General features: G+C 41.0%; 1 protein-coding gene and 1 non-coding gene across 3 annotated transcripts in view; both read right to left on the minus strand.

Annotated features, from left to right (window-relative positions):
- Window positions 1-2,008: 2,008 nt before the first annotated feature.
- The window catches only part of NRIP3 (nuclear receptor interacting protein 3), a 29,442-nt gene continuing 11,618 nt past the window's right edge, over window positions 2,009-19,832 (minus strand). For both annotated transcript variants that reach the window (XM_065944389.1, XM_065944390.1), the window contains 6 exons: window positions 9,681-9,842; window positions 9,087-9,169; window positions 6,958-7,097; window positions 5,423-5,475; window positions 5,224-5,318; window positions 2,009-4,925 (listed from right to left, as the gene is read on the minus strand). In XM_065944389.1, the coding sequence (XP_065800461.1) occupies window positions 4,910-4,925; window positions 5,224-5,318; window positions 5,423-5,475; window positions 6,958-7,097; window positions 9,087-9,169; window positions 9,681-9,842 (549 nt within the window). In that variant the 3' untranslated portion in view covers window positions 2,009-4,909. The remainder of the gene's footprint in view (window positions 4,926-5,223; window positions 5,319-5,422; window positions 5,476-6,957; window positions 7,098-9,086; window positions 9,170-9,680; window positions 9,843-19,832) is intronic.
- LOC136176168 (small nucleolar RNA U3) lies at window positions 5,633-5,853 on the minus strand. Its single transcript, XR_010664537.1, has one exon. It is a non-coding gene; the product is annotated as a small nucleolar RNA U3 (small nucleolar RNA).

The raw sequence follows: 19,832 nt of genomic DNA on the forward strand, positions 1-19,832 counted from the left end.
CTCTGATTTTGGTGGCTAGTATTTACTGGAAAGAAAGAACAGTTATCAGAGAACTAGAACCTTTAGACAAGTCTACCTAAAATCAGGTAAAGACCCAGATTTTTCTCCATTGTGCTCAGGCATCTGGCAGCCCCAATCTTCTGAAACATACCACAACCCTTGAGTAAAAAGGTCTCTGAGAAAATAGCTATCACATTGCCCACATGCTTGACACCATTTGAAAAATAGCTGCCAATAGGTCATTGACCAGACAAGTAAGGATAAAATTAAACAGTAGCTCAGCTCAGGATACAGTGATAATGGAAAGAAGTAGAAGCTAACAGAGGAGTCCAAGCTAAGAGCACACAGACCAGTACAACAGACAGACTAGTATGTCTCTGTTTTCTGATTTCCTGAGGACAGTAGTAGCCTGCAACTCTTCAAAACTGGATAAAAAGCTCATAATTTAAGTCCAAATTAATGAATCTATGTTTGTAGTGATGGCAATGAGTCAAAAAGAAGCTACATTTTGATTCACAATGCCATTTAACAAAGATGTCCTAGAATCAAAGAAAATTCTGCCATTAGTCATTATAAATGACTTTGGAAGTCTCCTAATTTAACATAAGTCTCTTTCTAATATTGCTAGGAAATGATCACCCCACCTTTCACTTCCAGTGAAAAAGAATTTATAAACAGTCCATTTAATTGTGCTAAATAGTTATATCTCTGTACAACTAAGCTTCCCTTCTGCAAAACTGTGAACAATACTAGTTTCTTTGCAGGAGTTGGTAGTCTGGTTTAAAGTAGATGCTTCCCTCCAACTGAATCAGGAAATGCCTCTCTACAACCTCCATCTACTGGAAATGTTTGTCCTCTGGCGCCAGGAAGAACACTTTCCACATGACAGCTCTGAAGGTTACCCATGCCCTTTTCTAGATGCACCACAAATTATATATACATCCCTGTCTTATTAATACAAGTGACATCTCCTACACACAGAGTCCTTGATCCTTCTACATATAGAATGTGCAGTCAACTAAACAACAATATCATCTTCACATGAATTTCTGTTATCAAAGTTCTCCCCTCACTGTGTAAATGCAATAGATTTTTTAAAAGTGAAAGTCAGGATGTATTTTTTAAACTCTGTATTTAATTTTGTTGGTTACATTCTATTAAGGTGATTATGAATCTTGATTCTGTGGCTCATTGTTTAGAGTCAGATTGGTTAAGTCTTTTTACATTTATATTTAGAATAAATGGACAAAAATAAGGCAGAAAACCTTTTGAGGTGGAATGGTAGTATTTTCTGAGGAGTGGTAGAAACATAATTCTAGATTGTGATAACCACTGTCATACGTATAGAATGTTTCTTATTGACTATTTCATAACTACACTGTTTAAGTACTAAAATATTAACACAAGGTAAGTATCTATCATCTGTAAATGTAGTTATTTGGAATATCATATAGACATTTAATTATATGTTAAGGTTCATTCAATACTTCCCCTCCCCAAACCTCTTATTTGCTTGAACTAAGTAAATATTTCCTTTCTAAATAAACAATGTATAAAAAGTAAATTTCTAAATAAAATTTCTAGAAGTAAATGTTCTCTCACACACTAAGGATCCACCATAAAACACTGTTGTCACATACAGTGAAATCTTTGAGGGACTCATATGGCAACCACTTTACAGGGGTTATCTCATTTGATACCGTGAAGTAAGTACTATTATCACTTCTGTTTTATAGATTACAAAGCCAGGCTCACAGAGGTTCACTAATTTGCCCAAGAACATACAGCTGATGAGAGAAAGCTGAAGGACTAGCAGCAATGGAGGAAATGAGGGCACAAAGCCTGTGTTCAGAAGATCCTATGAGTGAAACACTGATGCACTGGGCTTCGCCTAGGCTCCCCCACCTTCCAGGGGCCCTGACACAAGAGACTGTCAGACAAGCACACGGAGGGGAAGATTTCACTTTATTGTTACATTAATCTCACAAATAAACCCAACACAGCCAGAAACACTGCGCAGAAAAATGCCAATGCAGAGGCCTGCCAACAGAAGGAGGGAGGACTCCAGTTCGTCTCCTCCATATGCCCAGCCTGGAAAGATTTTCTACTATACGAGAGTAAGGGAGGCTGACATACTAAGCAATCCGTCAATACACTTAGAGCTAAGGAACAGGAAACTCTTACCAGGTGGGGTCTGTGCAGGGCAAGGAGATAGAAAAGTCAGAAAACATTTGTTCCTCAGATAAGTCAGGCATAGAAATACCAAACGACAAAAACAATATTTTTTTCAAACTCCCTGTATTTTATTTGGACATCTAATGAGAAATGAGAGGGTTACAGTTGTACATGGTTTCTTCTTGCTACTGCCTGTCTTCTGAGCTGTGACCTAGGTGGTCACTCTCTTCCCACACCTTCAATCAGAGGTACCAGTGAGAATTTTCTAGAATTCTGGGAAGAACTGACCTTACCTGCTTACCTAGCCAGCCCCAGAAATGTAGATTCAGTGTTTCCTCAGGAAAATCAAGGAGATAGGTGCTATCACAGTAATCAACCTGGCAGCATTTAAATAACATTGATGAAGCTCAAGACTTTCTAGTTATCTTTAGACATCTTTAGGTACCACTATCAAAGGTTTATAGCACAATTACTTGATTAGTGAATTCAAATGATCTGACTACATGGAGTGGGATTATGATACCCTAAGCTCAGATCACCCCAACTGTTTCTATTCCACAACTGAAAAATCACTGACTGATTCTCAGAGGCCAGAAAGATCACTAAGGGCCATCTGATCATCCCCCTGATGCCATATAATCCTGAACCCAAAGGGCCAGATTCAGTAGCATCTTTCTAGTATCTGAGAATTCCTGGCCTTACTTGGTCCACAGGGAATTCAGGATAAACCAGGCCAAGGAACTTCTAACATGCCTCTCTTGTGGCCAAGAGTCGAGGATCAGACTGGAACTTCCAACTAGGGAAGGAAGAGGTGAAGTATTTCAACTCAGTCCTAGGGTGAGAAGCAGGCCAAAATGGTACCATGAAAGGTGAGGGAGGAGAGTGGAGAGGCCTCAGTGGAAAAGTACAGGTGCTCCCTGTGTAAGAAAACAAAGGTGAATTGAGCGGGCACTGAAGACTGGTAATATGGGGTCACCCCTGTGGAGCATCAGATGTGGCCTCCCCTACTGTGGCTGGGCCTAGTTTGCCATCTTGCTTTCTCTGTAGAAGCTGATAAGAATGGGGCCAGGGGTGACCCAGTGACAACTGGCTACAGTATGGCTGCCTAGCTGTTCAAATGGGGGTCATGTCACAAGCTCATAGTCTTTAGGGAGCCTCTGAAAAGCTAACAAATTCAGAGTTCCAAAGAACCATCTGGTAGAAACAGTAGCTGAACACTGGACAAAATGGTTGGTGGGGATGTGGCAAAGTCTGAAGTAGGATCAGTGAATACTTGAGGAACTACTGCTAAGAACCAAGGGGAGACTTGGGAATCTCCTATAGGGACACCCGCAGCTGACTATTTTTCTGAGCACATCTCTGACCAAACTGAAAAGAGAGATTCCATTACAGGTATCTATATGTCCAACTGACACCCCAACGGAAGGCTTTAAGAAACCCTGTGACCTCTTTGAGAGGGGTCAGGAAATACTGAGCAGTCAGAAAAAGTTGTCCTTAACACTACCAGCTCCTACCATGCCTCTTTCCTTACACCAGGACGGAAGTGAAGAACTCCCCAACCCTCAATTCCCTACCAGCACGTTTCATTCCCAGATCTCCATCCCAGAAACGTTTCCTTAGGTAGGCATTCCCACCAACTGACTCTATCCTTCTGTTTTGGACCTGCTCTAGGTCTTCTCATCTTCTTTCCCTACTCCTGCTCCCAGCTATTTGAGTCCAAGGCAGACAAATAACAGGCTAGACAGAAATACTGACTGGATCTTGGGGGTATCAACATCTGACAACAATGCTCAGGTTAGTTACTGAAGCCTTCAATTCCATCTCAGAGAGTAGTTAATGTGTTTCTTTCTGTGATTCCTTCCTCCTCCTCCCCTCCAAGAAGTTCAAGGTGAGGATCCACCTCATTCATCTTTATACCTGTGACTTTTAGGCACAAAGATAAGCACCTAAATGTGATAGCTTGCGTCAGGGAACTTTTAGTGGGTGTAGCACACAGGAGGGAGGGCTACCCAGGTCCTCTGGCATCCATCCCCAAAGCATATCCTTCCCCTACCCTGCCTTTTTACAAACCCTTACCTCTTAATCCTCCTCTCAAGGCTTGAAGCCACAAATGAAAATGAACATGGCCTTTGCCTTGGCTTGTCTGGTCTGAGTTCTAGATGCTCTCTGCCACTGACAGTATATGAGCTTAGACAATTCACTTGTCTCTCTGGTCCTTTAAATGAAATGGTTGGACTAGCCCATCTCTCTGAGTTCTTTCAGTTCAATTCATACTTGAGAAATCAACAAATGAATTAGAAGAGATTCTAATTCAGAGCCATAGGTATTCTGCATAAGAAATAAAGGTCAGGTTCCTGTTTATTACATATGTTAGCTCTAGGAGAAGAAGCAAGTTATCTGTGGAGAAATAGAACTTGGCAGCCCCTATATTTGACTAATAAAAGCAAATTCCTTGAAGAAGCAGAGAAATAGGCCATAAGTGAGACCTGGCAGTGTCAAAAAGATCTATAAATTAAGTGGTCAAAGGAGTAAAAAACAATGGCTATAACCAGACAAGATCTCTAAGCACAGACTAAAGTCTAGAGAGGTCTGGGAGGGAGTGAGCCCCTGGAGCTTCTATTAGAGGGTAGGACTTGGTCCACAGCAAGTTGCTGCTGCATTTGGTTCAAACCCAGTTTTTTCAATCTGTCAACCTGGTATGTGTGCACACGTGCAGACATGCTGTAGGCTGTAGTTACGCTTCTGAAGTGCTGAAATGAGAAAGAAATGGAAGAAATGATACCAAATTCAAAGAAATTAGGCTGAGGGCACGTACAATATCAGTTTAAAAGCTACTCACTTCCTCCACCACACTATGCAGTATCGATCACTACTCATTCTGAAACACGGGCTACAGAACTGTGTGGGATTGTGAACTCGGGGTGAGGAGGGGTGTCATTGTTATGTGATTGAAAGTCAAAAGCAGGATATAATCCAATATTCTGTGTGAGAACCCCTCCAGTTAATGACAAATGGATTTGACTTGACCTGACCCATTCTGGCACTCACTTATCTTCATTCAAGGAAATTGTCTCCACAAAAGGGATTTCTTCCTTGTCTGTCTTTCCCATGATCAACCGGTGCTTATCCAAGTTTATGATGCACTGAAAACAAAACAGGATCACTGGTTACTGTCAATGATTTCACTGTGTAAGAGAACACTTACCTCAGGCAAAAGGTACCAATGGGTTAGTAGAACCAATCATACCTTCAAGGATCGGAGAGTCTGCAGACCAAGAGACAAGTTCTTCTCATTATCCTCTAATAAGAAAAAAAAAAAAAAACACCTAGGATTTAACCATTTCCATGTTGTTTAGAATTCAGCCTTATCACCTTTAGGTTCTATACAACTTCCCTCTCTCTCATCCATCTAATAAACATCTATTAAGCATTTCTCTCTTTTTTATTTTGATACAAAACCACTCACATAACCTTTTTTTTCTTTTTAACTCTCTCAAATAATAAGAAAATAGATCATCAACAACTAATGGCAGTTACAAAGAAAAAACACTACCAAGAATTGGTATCACACTCAGTAAGGAACACTGTACCTCTCCCTCGTGACTTATGGGTACAAATAATAGTACAATACCCACTCAAGAAAAATTCTCTAGCAATGAACCCTGAAAGCGTAGTCTTAATCTCCTACCATAAACCGCTGCTGCATCCGGGAGAGCCGCTCACTTTCTACTGATGGCCACATTTTTGTCACTCCCCTTGCCTCCTCACAAATATTTCCATCTTACATCCCATAATTCAGTAAAATGGCAAACTTTAAAACACCATTTTTGCTCATAAGTGGTTCAGAAACACTTCAAAGCAGCAACAAGCCGCATTAAAATACGGCTCCCTGGCAGCCAATCATACATGGCTTACTTCTGAATCCTATGAGAAGCAGCTATTACCCCGCCCACCGCACCTGGAGCCACCAAGGTCCAAGTACCTCGCGGTGCCCCTCTGCAGGCCAAACGGGTCTGCGTGGACTGCCTCTCGCCTGCTGGAAAAGTCTGCAGACTTAGGTATTTCTTATATTAAGTAATTTTCCCCAGATCATTATAGTTTGAACTTCCCTGGTGGCTCAGGTGGTAAAGAATCCGCCTGCAATGCAGGAGACCCAGTTTCAACCCTTGGGCTGGGAAGATATTGTGGAGAAGGAAATGGCAACCTACTCCAGTATTCTTCCCTGGAAAATCCCACAGAGGAGCCTGGTGGGCTACAGTCCACAGGGTCTCAAAGAGTCGGACACGACTGAATGACAAAAGGTGGTAGAGTCAAGATTCAAACCCAGGTCTTCTTAACTTTAAAGGACAAAGAAAGGCCTTTGAACAAAAACCAGGAACTTAGAGTAGTGGGGAATAGAGTACATGAGAGAAAGTACAGGAGTTGGCCGGCAGTTATGATGGGATTTATGGCAAAGGAGTAAGAGGATCTTGCTCTCTACCTCCAACTAGCCCACGGAAATTTCTCAGGAGCCACTTTTACTGGCACACAGAAATTTTTATTTTCTTACCCCTTGAAATTTTTTATTCTCTGAGTGATATTCAACATGTCTTGAATGTAGCTCAAGGCCCATCTGGTACTTTGGAAGACAAAAACTGGGACAAAGTTTATAGTATAAAAAGTGGAAACCTGGGGTTTTGAAGAAGTCAGTACTTACAGGCCTGAGATCCCATGAGGGTTTGGTGGAAGGAGGGAGAGGGTTTACCTTAGGGATCCACAGGTCCAGTCCCCAATTCAACTCACCAACCACAGCTGCTGGGCAGTCCAGGCGGAGGGAGCCCAATGTGATCACCAGGTGCTCAATCTGGCCCACAACTTTCAGATGCCGGGGTAGAGAAAGCCTCTCTCCTTCATGCTTGTGAGATCTGACATGCTCCTTGAGTCTGCACCAGAGAGCAAATACCAAAATCCGCTTGGCAGAGGTTTCTGATGGAATCTGGTAATGCCTACCTTCTGACCCACAGGTGGAATTTTCCAGGGATTTCCTGGGTTAATTTACCAAAAGAAAATATTAGCCTGCATTTCTTGTTTGAGCACTTTATCCTAATCATGCCAGGGGGTATATAAAAAAAATATATAAAGATTTAGCTCCTGTTCTAAAAAGCTATGTCACTATCTGCACTGGTGGCACACACTCAGAGAGTCCTTTTCTGCATTCCAATATCCCCACCTATGTGCAAGGCAGTTTAGTTAACATAGCCGTTTACACATCTGTGGCTAAAAGATCTGAGTGGGCAGGTTAATCCTAATTTTAGAAGATGCTTTGCTCAACGTCTAATTTTCTCTTTGTTTGTTTTAGTCTTCTTCACTTAGTCTTGGGCTATAAGGTTGGTAGAGGTAGGTACTTACTTGTTGAATGTATTGATACTGGTTAATTCCTAGTTAATTTAACCTGTCTGTCTAGAAGAGAAAGGAAGAACAGCAGCAAGGTTTTACACAGTTACATAAGCTGGTTGGAACAGCCAGCATCCGAGCTATTATGAGTTGGTAGATAAATACTTAATTATGGACTCTCTGTGCCAATACTCCCTGCTTTACTCCATTTTCTCTCTTTTGGTGTTACAGCCCATGCAAAAGGAAAATAATTGCAGTTTTATAGATGGTTATTAATTCCTCTGGAATCATGGCAGTCTGCTGCCTAATTATGTACCAGGACATTATTAGTCTTTCTGGAAACATCATGTTGCACTATAGCTCATCTCTTCACTACATAAAAAGACTCAGGATTCTTCCCATAGGAGTGCTTGTGTCTTTGGACTCCCCCACCACCCTAAATGGCAATGCACAAAACCCAAAGAGCCAACTGCAAAGAGTCAGCGGTGAGGGGTGAGAAGGTAGAAACGAGAAGGAACAGGTCCTGTGGGCAGAAGTCACCGATATACAAATCAAGACTTGTGCAAGTCCTGCCTAAGAACATTTTTAAAAGTAGCTTAAAATGGGCCGTTACATCTACTCCAGTCATTGTTTCAATACAGAGATCTGGGCTGGGGGATGCTTTGTTGTACTTATAGCTAGAGAAGTGGAAAAAGATATTGGGCTGATCCTCCCAATTCTGGGCTAGACCTCAGGACCCACCTCGTACTTTGGAGAAAAGAGAAGGAAGAAGAAAGAGAATAAAAGGATGGATTGAGTGAAAAGGAGGAAAGATACAAAATGCCTTTCTCTGACTAAAAAAGAGGGAGAACCCAATTCCAGCTTTTAGAGAACTTAATATATTCAGTATATGAGGTGTCTGCCTCACATCCAATCCCCAGCAGGGGCAGCAGTAAGATCTGATTTTACATGTTATTTGGAGAAAGCAAAGACACTAATCACCCCTGTGATGGTTCAGGCCCAATAGCTCTATTCCACGGTCTGACTGATGCTTCTTGGGACAGGCAGGGTAACCTCCAGAACCCCAAGTAAGCCAAGGTCAACCACATCCCTGATTCTACTTCTCTTGGCTATACCTACAGGGCAGTTCTTTTTAATTTGCTGTCTGGGAAGGGCACAAATCAGGATCAGGGCATGGCATGCAATGAGTCAAGGATCTCATACTCTCTCATTCCAGAGCCCAGAGGTCTTTGTTCAAAACTTAATTAATGGGAGATAATGCTCAGATGGTAAAGAATCTGCCTGCAATGTGGAAGACCCGGGTTCGATCCCTGGGTAGGGAAGATCCCCTGGAGGAGGGCATGGCAAACCACTCCAGTATTCTTGCCTGGAGAATCCCATGGACAGAGGAGCCTGGCTGGCTACAGTTCATGGGGTTGCTAAGAGTCAAATATGACTGAATGACTAACAGTTTCAGTTTCAATGAAAAGCCTGAACTGCAAAATAAATTCAAGCAAAGAGCATATAGCATCTGACTTCCAGTACAAGTGGCTACTTACCCCAGTCTATCCACACAGGCTGAAGAGATGAGATTATACTGACAGCCTGTGTCAACCAAGGCTTTCACATCCTTTCCAGCACACTGTAGAGAGAAAATACACTGTCCAACAGAAGCCAGAGACGCAAAAGGGAAGAGAAATCCAAAGAGCAAGCAGCAGATGTCACATGAAAGGCAGGTGAGAGCATCCTCACATTTATGGATTGGTAGTGTCCCACCTGTATCCATTGTGGTGTCTCCTTTGAAGGGTTCTTTTCCTGCTGATTGTAGAGCTGACAGAGGATCCCAAAGGACTTTGGGATGTTTCCTTCTATACACAAAGTGGCTTTTAATTGTGTGTGGGGGGGTATCATATGTCCCTTTACAAATCTGATGAAACATTTAGTTCTTTTCCCCATAAAGGACGTACATGCATACAAAATACTGCATACACTTCCAGTGATGCACAGACTGCCCCCTTAAAACTCATTTATGAATTCCATGATAACATCCACATTCTATACAATTTGGAGGAAAGGGCCCCATTATTGGGATCATATTAGACCTGAATCCTAACTCTGCAGAAAACCTGGAAAAGTTGTTATCAGAACTTTACCTGGCAAGAAACCAAAATCATGTCATCATCCTCAGACTTCTTCAGCCCCTCAGTCTTGGCTTGATTGAATTTGTTGGTCTTGGAGGCCCAAGGGACACGACTGCTTCGGAGCTTAGATAGGTTGGTTTCCATGAGGCGCCTCTGCAGAATGTTATGAGGTTGCTTGGGGAACAGAAAGCGGAGGCTTCTTAGTGACAGGCCATGTTCCCCTTCCTCCATTGTCCCCCAGGTGCCATGGAAATAATGAAGGAGCCTCACATAACTGAGGCTTCACCTTTGCCTCTTATTTATTCTTCCCTCAAGTGCAGATTTCATGAGTATTATCAGAGCAGGAACTATCAGAACAGTAGACAAACTTCAGTGAATTAAAAAGCAATATGGGAACAGGGCCAGTAATCCATGGCTAAAGAAAAGTAACAGACTCTTGTGATTTGTACTACCTGGGCTTGCTGCCTTCCCTTCCCTTACAAGGGCATTTCAGGAGAAAAGTGGCTTTAGTCTATATGGAATAAATATATCTTTCCAGAGGACTTATAAGTAAGGGCAGCTAATTCTCACAGGCCAAAGAAACCTTCTTAGCACTGGTTTTCAGGAGTTCTGTGTACTTATGTTTCAAGTCTTACTTCCTCATAGTCTATCTTTTGGACTCAAACGCATATGCCTTGGTGACCTGGCTCTCTCCTGCGGGTTGAGTCATCCATGGGGTGGATGAGGTAGGAAGACAGGTTATACCTGCTGAATAACCCTCTTAGGGGATACACTTTAGAACCTGGCAGAACCCATGAGAATCATCCTTACCATGTTCCTCTGGACTTCAAGAAGCATAAAGCTCCTCCTGCCATATGATTGTTATCCATTCTCTCTTAATGTCCCAAAAGTGGAGTATAAAGGGGGCAGAAACTGACCAAGAAGCAGGGGGCTTAATTAGACCTTATATCCATGCCAGGATACCTAATGTTAGGATGCAGAATAAGGAATGTGAATTCAAGTGTGCTCTTTGATAGGGCTTAGAAGAGTTACTAGGGTAGATATAACTACGCTCTACTCTTTCTACTCCAAGTGGCCTCTAGGAAGTGTAAGCCACTTCTTGAAGTCATTTGACCTGAGAAATCTCTGCAGGAGCACATTATTCCCAGTTTACAATAATACTTAAAATCTCTCAGAGGACAGAGCCTTATCACAAGTTTCTTTGTGACACATTCTAGACGGCATTTCAATTCTAAAGGGAAGAGAGTCACTCCTAGAAGCCCAGAGCCTAGAACCTTCCCCAGCAAGGGGGTAGAACTGGAGAAGTCTTCATTATCCACCATCTCACAGATTTCTGAGGAAGAAAGGAGTCAGAGTCATGACTCACTGTAACCCTGGTGAGGCGATGAAACAGATTCCCAAAATACACTGATTCTTGGCAAGGCAGATTCTAAATTAGCATCCTTGGGAAAAGGGGGGGGGGTGCATTTAAATGAAAATGAGAGACTCTTAACTTGATAAAGAGCTACAGGAAGTGCTAACTTTGTCAGATTTCCTGATCTGACCCTGGGAGAATGCTTTGCTCTGCATAAGAAACAGTAATTCTTCATTCTTATTTCTTTCACTAATAAGCCTAGATTTATATGAAAGCAGGTGTTTGTTTCTGTCAGATCCATGCTTAGCAGAACCAACTCAGATAAGTTGGATTTGTAGAACTGAAGACTGGAAGGGACTTCAAATGCTGTCTAACCTAGGTCCTCCTAACCTAAAGTTTGTGGCTTTCCTTCTACAGTGGTCTTGCTGAACACCACTTTACCTGGATACTCTAAATCTTGAGAGGAGTCTAATTATCAGACAGATGAGGCAAATGAGGAAGGTTCTGAAATCATTTCCCTTAAGTCATCTCTCTTCTGAATTTTCCTCTTAGACGCCTTCTCCACAGGCTGTATATTAATACACACTCCAAGTTCCCATATACTGTGGAGGAAACTCCTCCACAGAACTCCAGACCTTGTCTCTTCAATGCCACATCCCAATCTAATCATGTGATAAGTCATTCAGTCCTGTCCAACACTTTGCGACACTATAGACTGTATCCCGCCAATCTCCTCTGTCCATGGGATTCTCCAGTCAAAAATACTGGAGTGAGCTGTCATGCCCTCCTCCAGGGGGTCTTCCCAACCCAGGGACTGAACCTGCATTGGCAGACAGGTTTTTTACCACTAGCACCACCTGGAAAGCCCAATCTAATCATACCCTTGTCTTAATTGGCCTTTAATAAAGGTTGAAATCACTATTCTATTTCCTGACATTCTATATTTTTTCACTGAAATCACTTCTGATCCCATGACACCAATAATGATCTCCTAATTTCCAAATCTGATAGACATTTTTCAGCCTTCATTCTCTAGGGCATTTGGCCCTGGTGACTATTCTTTGTTTAGTAACCCAAAAAGGTTTAAATATAACACATGTTCAATGTAAAATATTCAAATATCACTAAAGCATATACAATTAAAAGGGAAAGCTTCCTCAGCACCTCACCCTTCTTAGTTCCACTCCCTACAAATAAAACCCATCAAATTTAGAAGAATATCCTTCCTTTTTTTGCTCTTAGTTCCATGCAAGATCTTAGTTCCCAAACCAGAGATTGAACCTGTGCCCCCTGAATTGAGAATGCACAATTTCAACCACTACCAGAGAAGTCCCCCCCAAATTTTAATGCATTTACAAACATAAATAAAGATAGGATCACATCATAATACTCTTCTAAATTTTTAAAATTTTGTTTAATATATGAAAGGCATTTTTCCATGTCAGTACATATAATTATTTTCATTCATTTTTATAACTAAAAGTACTCACAGTATAGTTCAGGAGTTTTGAAAATTCACAGCCAATAAACTCATATGAATCTCAGAGATGCTTTTCTGTAGTCATTTAATTATGCCCTCATGTTTTAAATGACAATGTAACTGCACATTTACCTCTGCTCCCAACCAAAATGTCACTAAAATGACAGTCAAGGAGTTAGAAAGGCCTAAACCTTTCACAAAGAGAATAGTAAACAACAACAAAAACAAAAGAGATGTTGACAAAATCTTGGAATCTAAAAACAGACCAAAAACTGGTAAGTGACCTAGACTACAGAAAGCTAAATTCTTCACACCATTCTACTTCATGGAACACTAGAGTAGTAGAGGCCGCCAGTTGCTAACTAAAATCCATGATTTTCTCTTCTTTCTGGACAGATACTTAGATTATGTTTCCCAGTCTTTCCTGTTAGATAAGGCCATATGACTGAGTTTGGCAAGCAGAATGTGAGGAAAAGTGACACACACCTCTTCTAGGCTTGACTCATAAAATTCTCCTATGCATACTCCTCCATACTCTTCTCCTATTCTGACGGGCTGAAATGGAGATGACCCCTAGGGTAACCTTCCTAGAGGTAACATGTTTAAGATAAAAAGTCACCATCAGCCTGGGTCCCCAAATGACTATATGGAAGAGGGCTATCTTGTTGACCTTTCCACTAGAACTGTTACTTTTAAAACAATAAATTATTACATTTGAACTATTTTATACTTGGGGGTATAAAGCATATATAAGCATATTAAAAAGCAGACATTACTTTGCCAACAAAGGTCTGTCTAGTCAAAGCTATGATTTTTCCCATAGTGATGTATGGATGTGAGAGTTGGACTATAAAGAAAACAGCACTGAAGAATTGATGTTTTTGAGCTGTGGTGTTGGAGAAGGCTCTTGAGAGTTCCTTGGACTGCAAGAAGATCAAATCAGTAAACCCTAAAGGCAATCAGTCCTGAATATTCATTGGAAGGACTAATGCTGAAGCTGAAATTCCAATTCTTTGGCCACCTTCAAAGAACTGACTCATTGGAAAAGACCCTGATGCTGGGAAAGATTGAAGGCAGGAGGAGAAGGGAAGGATGAGATGGTTGGATGGCATCACCGACTCGATAGACATGAGTTTGAGTAAACTCCAGGAGTTGGTGATGGACAGGGAAGCCTGGTGTGCTGCAGTCCATGGGGTCTCAAAGAGTCAGACATGACTGAGCGACTGAACTGAACTGATACTTGGGGGTCTAGCTGTAAAAGCAGTTTTCCTACTTAAAAACCCTGGGAAAGCTGATGAACAGAGGTATTAGAAACTACAGTTGGAGGGTACAATTAGGGTTGGAAAGAGATTAATACAAAGCCTGCATGAGACTCCTACTTGACCCAGACAACTGGGAAGAATGGCAATACTTTATTCTTTTTTGTAAGAGTAAATAAAAAGATTTTGGTTGGCTGACAGTTTGGCTAAGCTTAGAACAGATTCCTACAACAGCTGAGGACAAGGGTGGGGCGTCCTACTACACCAGAACTGAAGGATATGAGCTTACAGATTGAAAGGGCTCACATGGAGCCTTGCATAATAAAACATAAAAGATCCACATCAAGATTTCACATCATTAAGAATTTTTGGAATATCATGGATGACAAAGATTCCAAAAGTTTTCAGAGAGAAAAAAAAGAAAATTCAAATACAAAGGATTAGGAATCAGAATTACATAAGACTACTCAATGGTAATAATGGAAGCTTAAAGACAGTGATGGAAGCAAGGTCTGATGCTGTAAAGAGCAATACTGCATAGGAACCTTGAATGTTAGGTCCATGAATCAAGGCAAATTGGAAGTGATCAAACAGGAGATGACAAGAGTGAACGTCGACATTTTAGGAATCAGCAAACTAAAATGGACTGCGATGGGTGAATTTAACTCAGATGACTATTACATCTAGTACTGTGGGCTTCTTCTAAGTAAGGGCTACTTCTAAGAATCCCTTAGAAGAAATGGAGTAGCCATCACAGTCAACATAAGAATCTGAAATGCAGTCCTTGGATGCAGTCTCAAAAACAACAGAATAATCTCTGTTCATTTCCAAGGCAAACCATTCAATATCTCCATAATCCAAGTCTATGCCCTGACCAGTAATGCTGAAGAAGCTGAAGTTGAACGGTTCTATGAAGACCTACAAGACCTTTCTAGAATTAACACCCAAAAAAGATGTCCTTTTCATTATAGGGGACTGGAATGCAAAAGTAGGAAGTCAAGAAACACCAAGCATAACAGGCAAATTTGGCCTAAGAGTACAGAATAAAGCAAGGCAAAGGTTAATAGAGTTCTGCCAAGAGAACGCACTGGTCATAGCAAACACCCTCTTCCAACAACACAAGAAAAGACTCTACACATGGACATCATCAGATGGTCAACACTGAAATCAGATTGATTATATTCTTTGCAGTCAAAGATGGAGAAGCTCTATACAGTCAGCAAAAACAAGACTGGGAGCTGACTGTGGCTCAGATCATGAACTCCTTATTGCCAAATTCAGACTTAAATTGAAGAAAGTAGGGAAAACCACTAGACCATTCAGGTATGACCTAAAAAATTCCCTAATGACTATACAGTGGAAGTGAGAAATAGATTTAAGGGACTAGATCTGATAGAGTGACTGATGAATTATGGACAGAAGTTCGTGACATTGTACAGGAGACAGGGAGCAAGACCGTCCCCAAGAAAAAGAAATGCAAAAAAGCAAAATGGCTGTCTGAGGAGGCCTTACAAATAGCTGTGAAAAGAAGAGAAGCAAAAAGCAAAGGAAAAAGGAAAGATATACCCATTTGAATGCAGAGTTCCAAAGAATAGCAAGAAGAGATAAGAAAGCCTTCCTCAGTGATCAGTGCAAAGAAATAGAGAAAAACAATAGAATAGGAAAGACTAGAGATCTCTTCAAGAAAATTAGAGATACCGAGGGAACATTTCATGCAAAGATGGGCACAATAAAGGACAGAAATGGTATGGACCTAACAGAAGCAGAAGATATTAAGAAGAGGTAGCAAGAATACACAGAACTGTACAAAAAAGATCTTCATGACCCAGATATTCACAATGGTGTGATCACTCACCTAGAGCCAGACATCCTGGAATGTGAAGTCAACTGGGCCTTGGGAAGCATCACTACGAACAAAGCTAGTGGAGGTGATGGAATTCCAGTTGAGCTATTTCAAATCCTAAAAGATGATACTGTGAAAGTGCTGCACTCAATATATCAGCAAATTTGGAAAACTCAGCAATGGCAACAGGACTGGAAAAGGTCAGTTTCCATTCCAATCCCTAAGAAAGGAAATGCCAAAGAATGCTCACACTACCACACAATTTCACTCATCTCACATGCTAGCAAAGTAATGTTCAAAATTCTCCAGGCCAGGCTTCAGCAACACGTGAACTGTGAACTTCCAGATGTTCAAGCTGGTTTTAGAAAAGACAGAGGAACCAGAGATCAAATTGAAAACATCTGCTGGATCATCAAAAAAGCAAGAGAGTTCCAGAAAAAACATCTATTTCTGCTTTATTGACTATGCCAAAGCCTTTGACTGTGTGGATCACAATAAACTGTGGAAAATTCTTCAAGAGATGGTAATACCAGACCATCTGACCTGCCTCTTGAGAAATTTGTATGCAGGTCAGTAAGCAACAGTTAGAACTGGACATAGAAAAAAACACTGGTTCCAAATAGGAAAAGGAGTACATCAAGGCTGTATATTGTCACCCTGCTTTCTTAACTTATATGCAGAGTATATCATGAGAAATGCTGGGCTGGAGGAAGCACAAGCTGGAATCAAGATTGCCGGGAGAAATATCAATAACCTCAGATATGCAGATGACACCACCCTTATGGCAGAAAGCGAAGAAGAACTAAAGAGCCTCTTGATGCAAGTGAAAGAGGATAGTGAAAAAGTTGGCTTAAAACTCAACATTCAGAAAACAAAGATCACGGTATCTGGTCCCATGACTTCATGGCAAATAGATGGAGAAACAGTGGAAACAGTGGCAGACTTTATTTTTGGTGCTCCAAAATCACTGTAGATGGTGACTGCAGCCATGAAATTAAAAGACGCTTACTCCTTGGAAGAAAAGTTATGACCTACCTAGACAATTTAATTAAAAAGCAGAGACATTACTTTGCCAACAAAGGTCCATCTAGTCAAGGCTATGGTTTTTCCAGTAGTCATGTATGGATGTGAGAGTTGGACTATAAAGAAAGCTGAGCACCAAAGAATTGATGCTTTTGAACTGTGGTGTTGAAGACTCTTGAGAGTCCCTTGGACTGCAAGGAGATCCAACCAGTCCATCCTAAAGGAAATCAATCCTGAATGTTCATTGGAAGGACTGATGTTGAAGCTGAAACTCCAATACTTTGGCTACCTGATGCGAAGAGCTGACTCATTTGAAAAGACCCTGAGGCTGGGAAAGATTGAAGGCAGGAAGAGAAGGGGATGACAGAGGATGAGATGGTTGGATGGCATCACCGACTCAATGGACATGAGTTTGAGTAAACTCCAGGAGTCGGTGATGGACAGGGAGTCCTGGCATGCTGCAGTCCATGGGGTTGCAAAGAGTTCGACATGACTGAGCGACTGAACTGAACTGAAGACAGTGGAATAACACTTTTTTCAAAATCTGAAAGTGAAAGTCACTCAGTCATGTCCAACTCTTTGTGACCTCATGGACTGTAGCCTGCCAGGCTCCTCTGTCCATGGAATTTTTCAGGCCAGAGTACTGGAGTGGGTAGCCATTCCCTTCTCCAGGGGATCTTCCCAACCCAGGGAATGAACCCAGGTCTCCCACATTGCAGGCAGATTCTTCACTGTGTGAGCCACCAGGGATAACCTAGGTAAGGTATCAATTAAACCTCAGGGAAATTATTTCCCAAGCATCTTCAAGCAGCTTCTGAAGGATATGCTCTACCAAAGAGAGGGAAAACAAACAAACAAAGAAAAAAACATTGGATCCAAGAAACAGTTTCTAATAGAGAAGAGAAACAAGAGAAATTCTGAAAATGATGTTGAAGGGAAAGTCCAGGATACTGGTTGTGTAGCAGGCCTTGAGAGCAAACAGTCCAAAATGAAATAGGAGGATAGAGCATTCTAGGAAGAATGTCTCCAAGGGGGGGGGGAAAGAACCTGCTAGATCATCTACAGTTTTAAGGTTCTTGGAGGAAATTTAAATTTCATATAAAAAATTAAACAAAGGGAAAAAACTAGGTAATTATTAAAAAATAAATATATGAGAAAGGAGACATAATTATGATATAGTATTTGACTCAGCTGTGAATAACATGAATATAGTCATAATAATGTAAGCAGTAAATGCTGATTTGACCCAAAATAGCTATTTAATTGTTACTAACATATTACAATATTAGCATAGTAGGAGAGGGGACACGATGGAGAGGAATAACAGAAGTAAGGAACAGTTCAAAATTTTTTTAAAGTTTTAAATTATATACATGTATTTTTTTTTATAAAAAGTAAATTTTAAAAATATACCCTATACATTAAGAAAGCATACAACCACAAGAAAAATCAACTTTATGGGGCTTGAATGGAGGTATAGTTTTTTCTCATATAACAAGAAGATTGGAGGTAGGTAGCTGCTGGCATTAATTCAGCAGATTAACAATTTCAGGGCTATTGTTTCTGTAATTTTCATGGATATTCCCTCATGGTCTTATGATGGGTGCCCCAGTTCCAGGCATTACATCCACATCCAAGGAATGAGGAAAGAAGAGGGGACTCTCTGTCATCTATCCTTTTTATCAGGAAAGCAAAAGCTTTTCCAGAAGTTCCCTCAGCAGTTTTCTGCCTATATCTGCTTGGTCAGAATTCACATGGCCACTTCTAATGGCAATGGAATGTAGATGAATTTAGCTTCTCCATAGAGGAGTCAGATAGATAGAAAAGGGCTGAAAATGGGTGATAATTTAGCCAACTAACAATGTCTGCCAAACTGTGCAAAAACTAAAGTGTATGTACATGTGTGCATATGCACACACATGTACGCATGCTCATACTCCCCCCCACACACCCCAATAATGTAACTTCAGTTCAGTTCAATTCAGTTCAGTCACTCAGTCGTGTCCAGCTCTTTGTGATCCCATGGGCTGCAGCACGCCAGGCTTGCCTGTCCATCACCAACTCCCAGAGCTTGCTCAAACTCATGTCCATTGAGTCGGTGACGCCATCCAACCATCTTATCCTCTGTCGTCCCCTTCTCCTCCTGCCTTCAATCTTTCCCAGCATCAGGGTTTTCTCTAATGAGTCAGTTCTTCACAACAGGTGGCCAAAGTATTGGAGCTTCAGCATCAGTCCTTCCAATGAATATTCAGGACTGATTTCCTTTAGGATTGACTGGTTTGATCTCCTTGCAGTTCAATGTAGATGTAATGTCAGATTATCCTATAACCAACAATCTTAGCGCCTATTTTTTTTTTTCACATATGCCTTACCTTCTGCATTTTAAAATAGTACATCATCTGTAAACACGTGAGTCTGTGGTACAAACACACCTCAATTTATATAACTACTAATGGACATTTAGATTGTTTCTACATATTTGCCATTAGAAACAATGCTTTAATAAACAACATTCCATTTTTCTTGAAACTCTCCTCCACTGGCTCCTAAAACCACTTTTCTGTCTATTCTACATCTATATCATTTATTGGTTCCTTTGCCTCTGCTCATTTCCTAAATGTTAGTGTTCCTGATTGCTCTCCTTGGGTCCCTTTCTCGCTTGACAAAACCTTTAAGGACAATCTTACCTACTTTCATTTTGTAAATTACTGCCTTTATGATGATGACTCTGTCTCATGCCCAGCCCTCGCTTCTGAGTTTCAGACCCATAGAACCAACTATCTCTTTGAACTTCCCCACTTAGACACCTCACAGGCACTTTCAAACTTAACTTATCCCACTGATCTTTCCCACAAAACTTGTGCTTTCTTCCATAATCTTCATCTTGGTGAGTGAAATTCTGCTGTTTTAACACCTCACAGATTCCTCCCCATTTCTGCTGTTATAGCTAGGTTCAAATAATCTCCTAAAACATTATATCATGGTCTCCTTCTCCTGCAGTGGTCCTCTTGCCAGCTGTATCAAACACAAAATATACAATTTAGTGTTTAAGATCTTCCACTAACTCATCCTGCTTCCCAATCTTACCTTTATTTCCTCCATGAAGGCTTTCTATTTCAGCAAAATGACCACTTGTCACATACTACCTTGATTAAATCGCTAATCTCTCTTAAGTATTACTTTTTTTTTTAATCAGTCTCACATT

The sequence above is a fragment of the Muntiacus reevesi genome, chromosome 9, assembly GCF_963930625.1.
Source record: "Muntiacus reevesi chromosome 9, mMunRee1.1, whole genome shotgun sequence".
In the NCBI taxonomy this organism is placed as follows: Eukaryota; Metazoa; Chordata; class Mammalia; order Artiodactyla; family Cervidae; genus Muntiacus; species Muntiacus reevesi.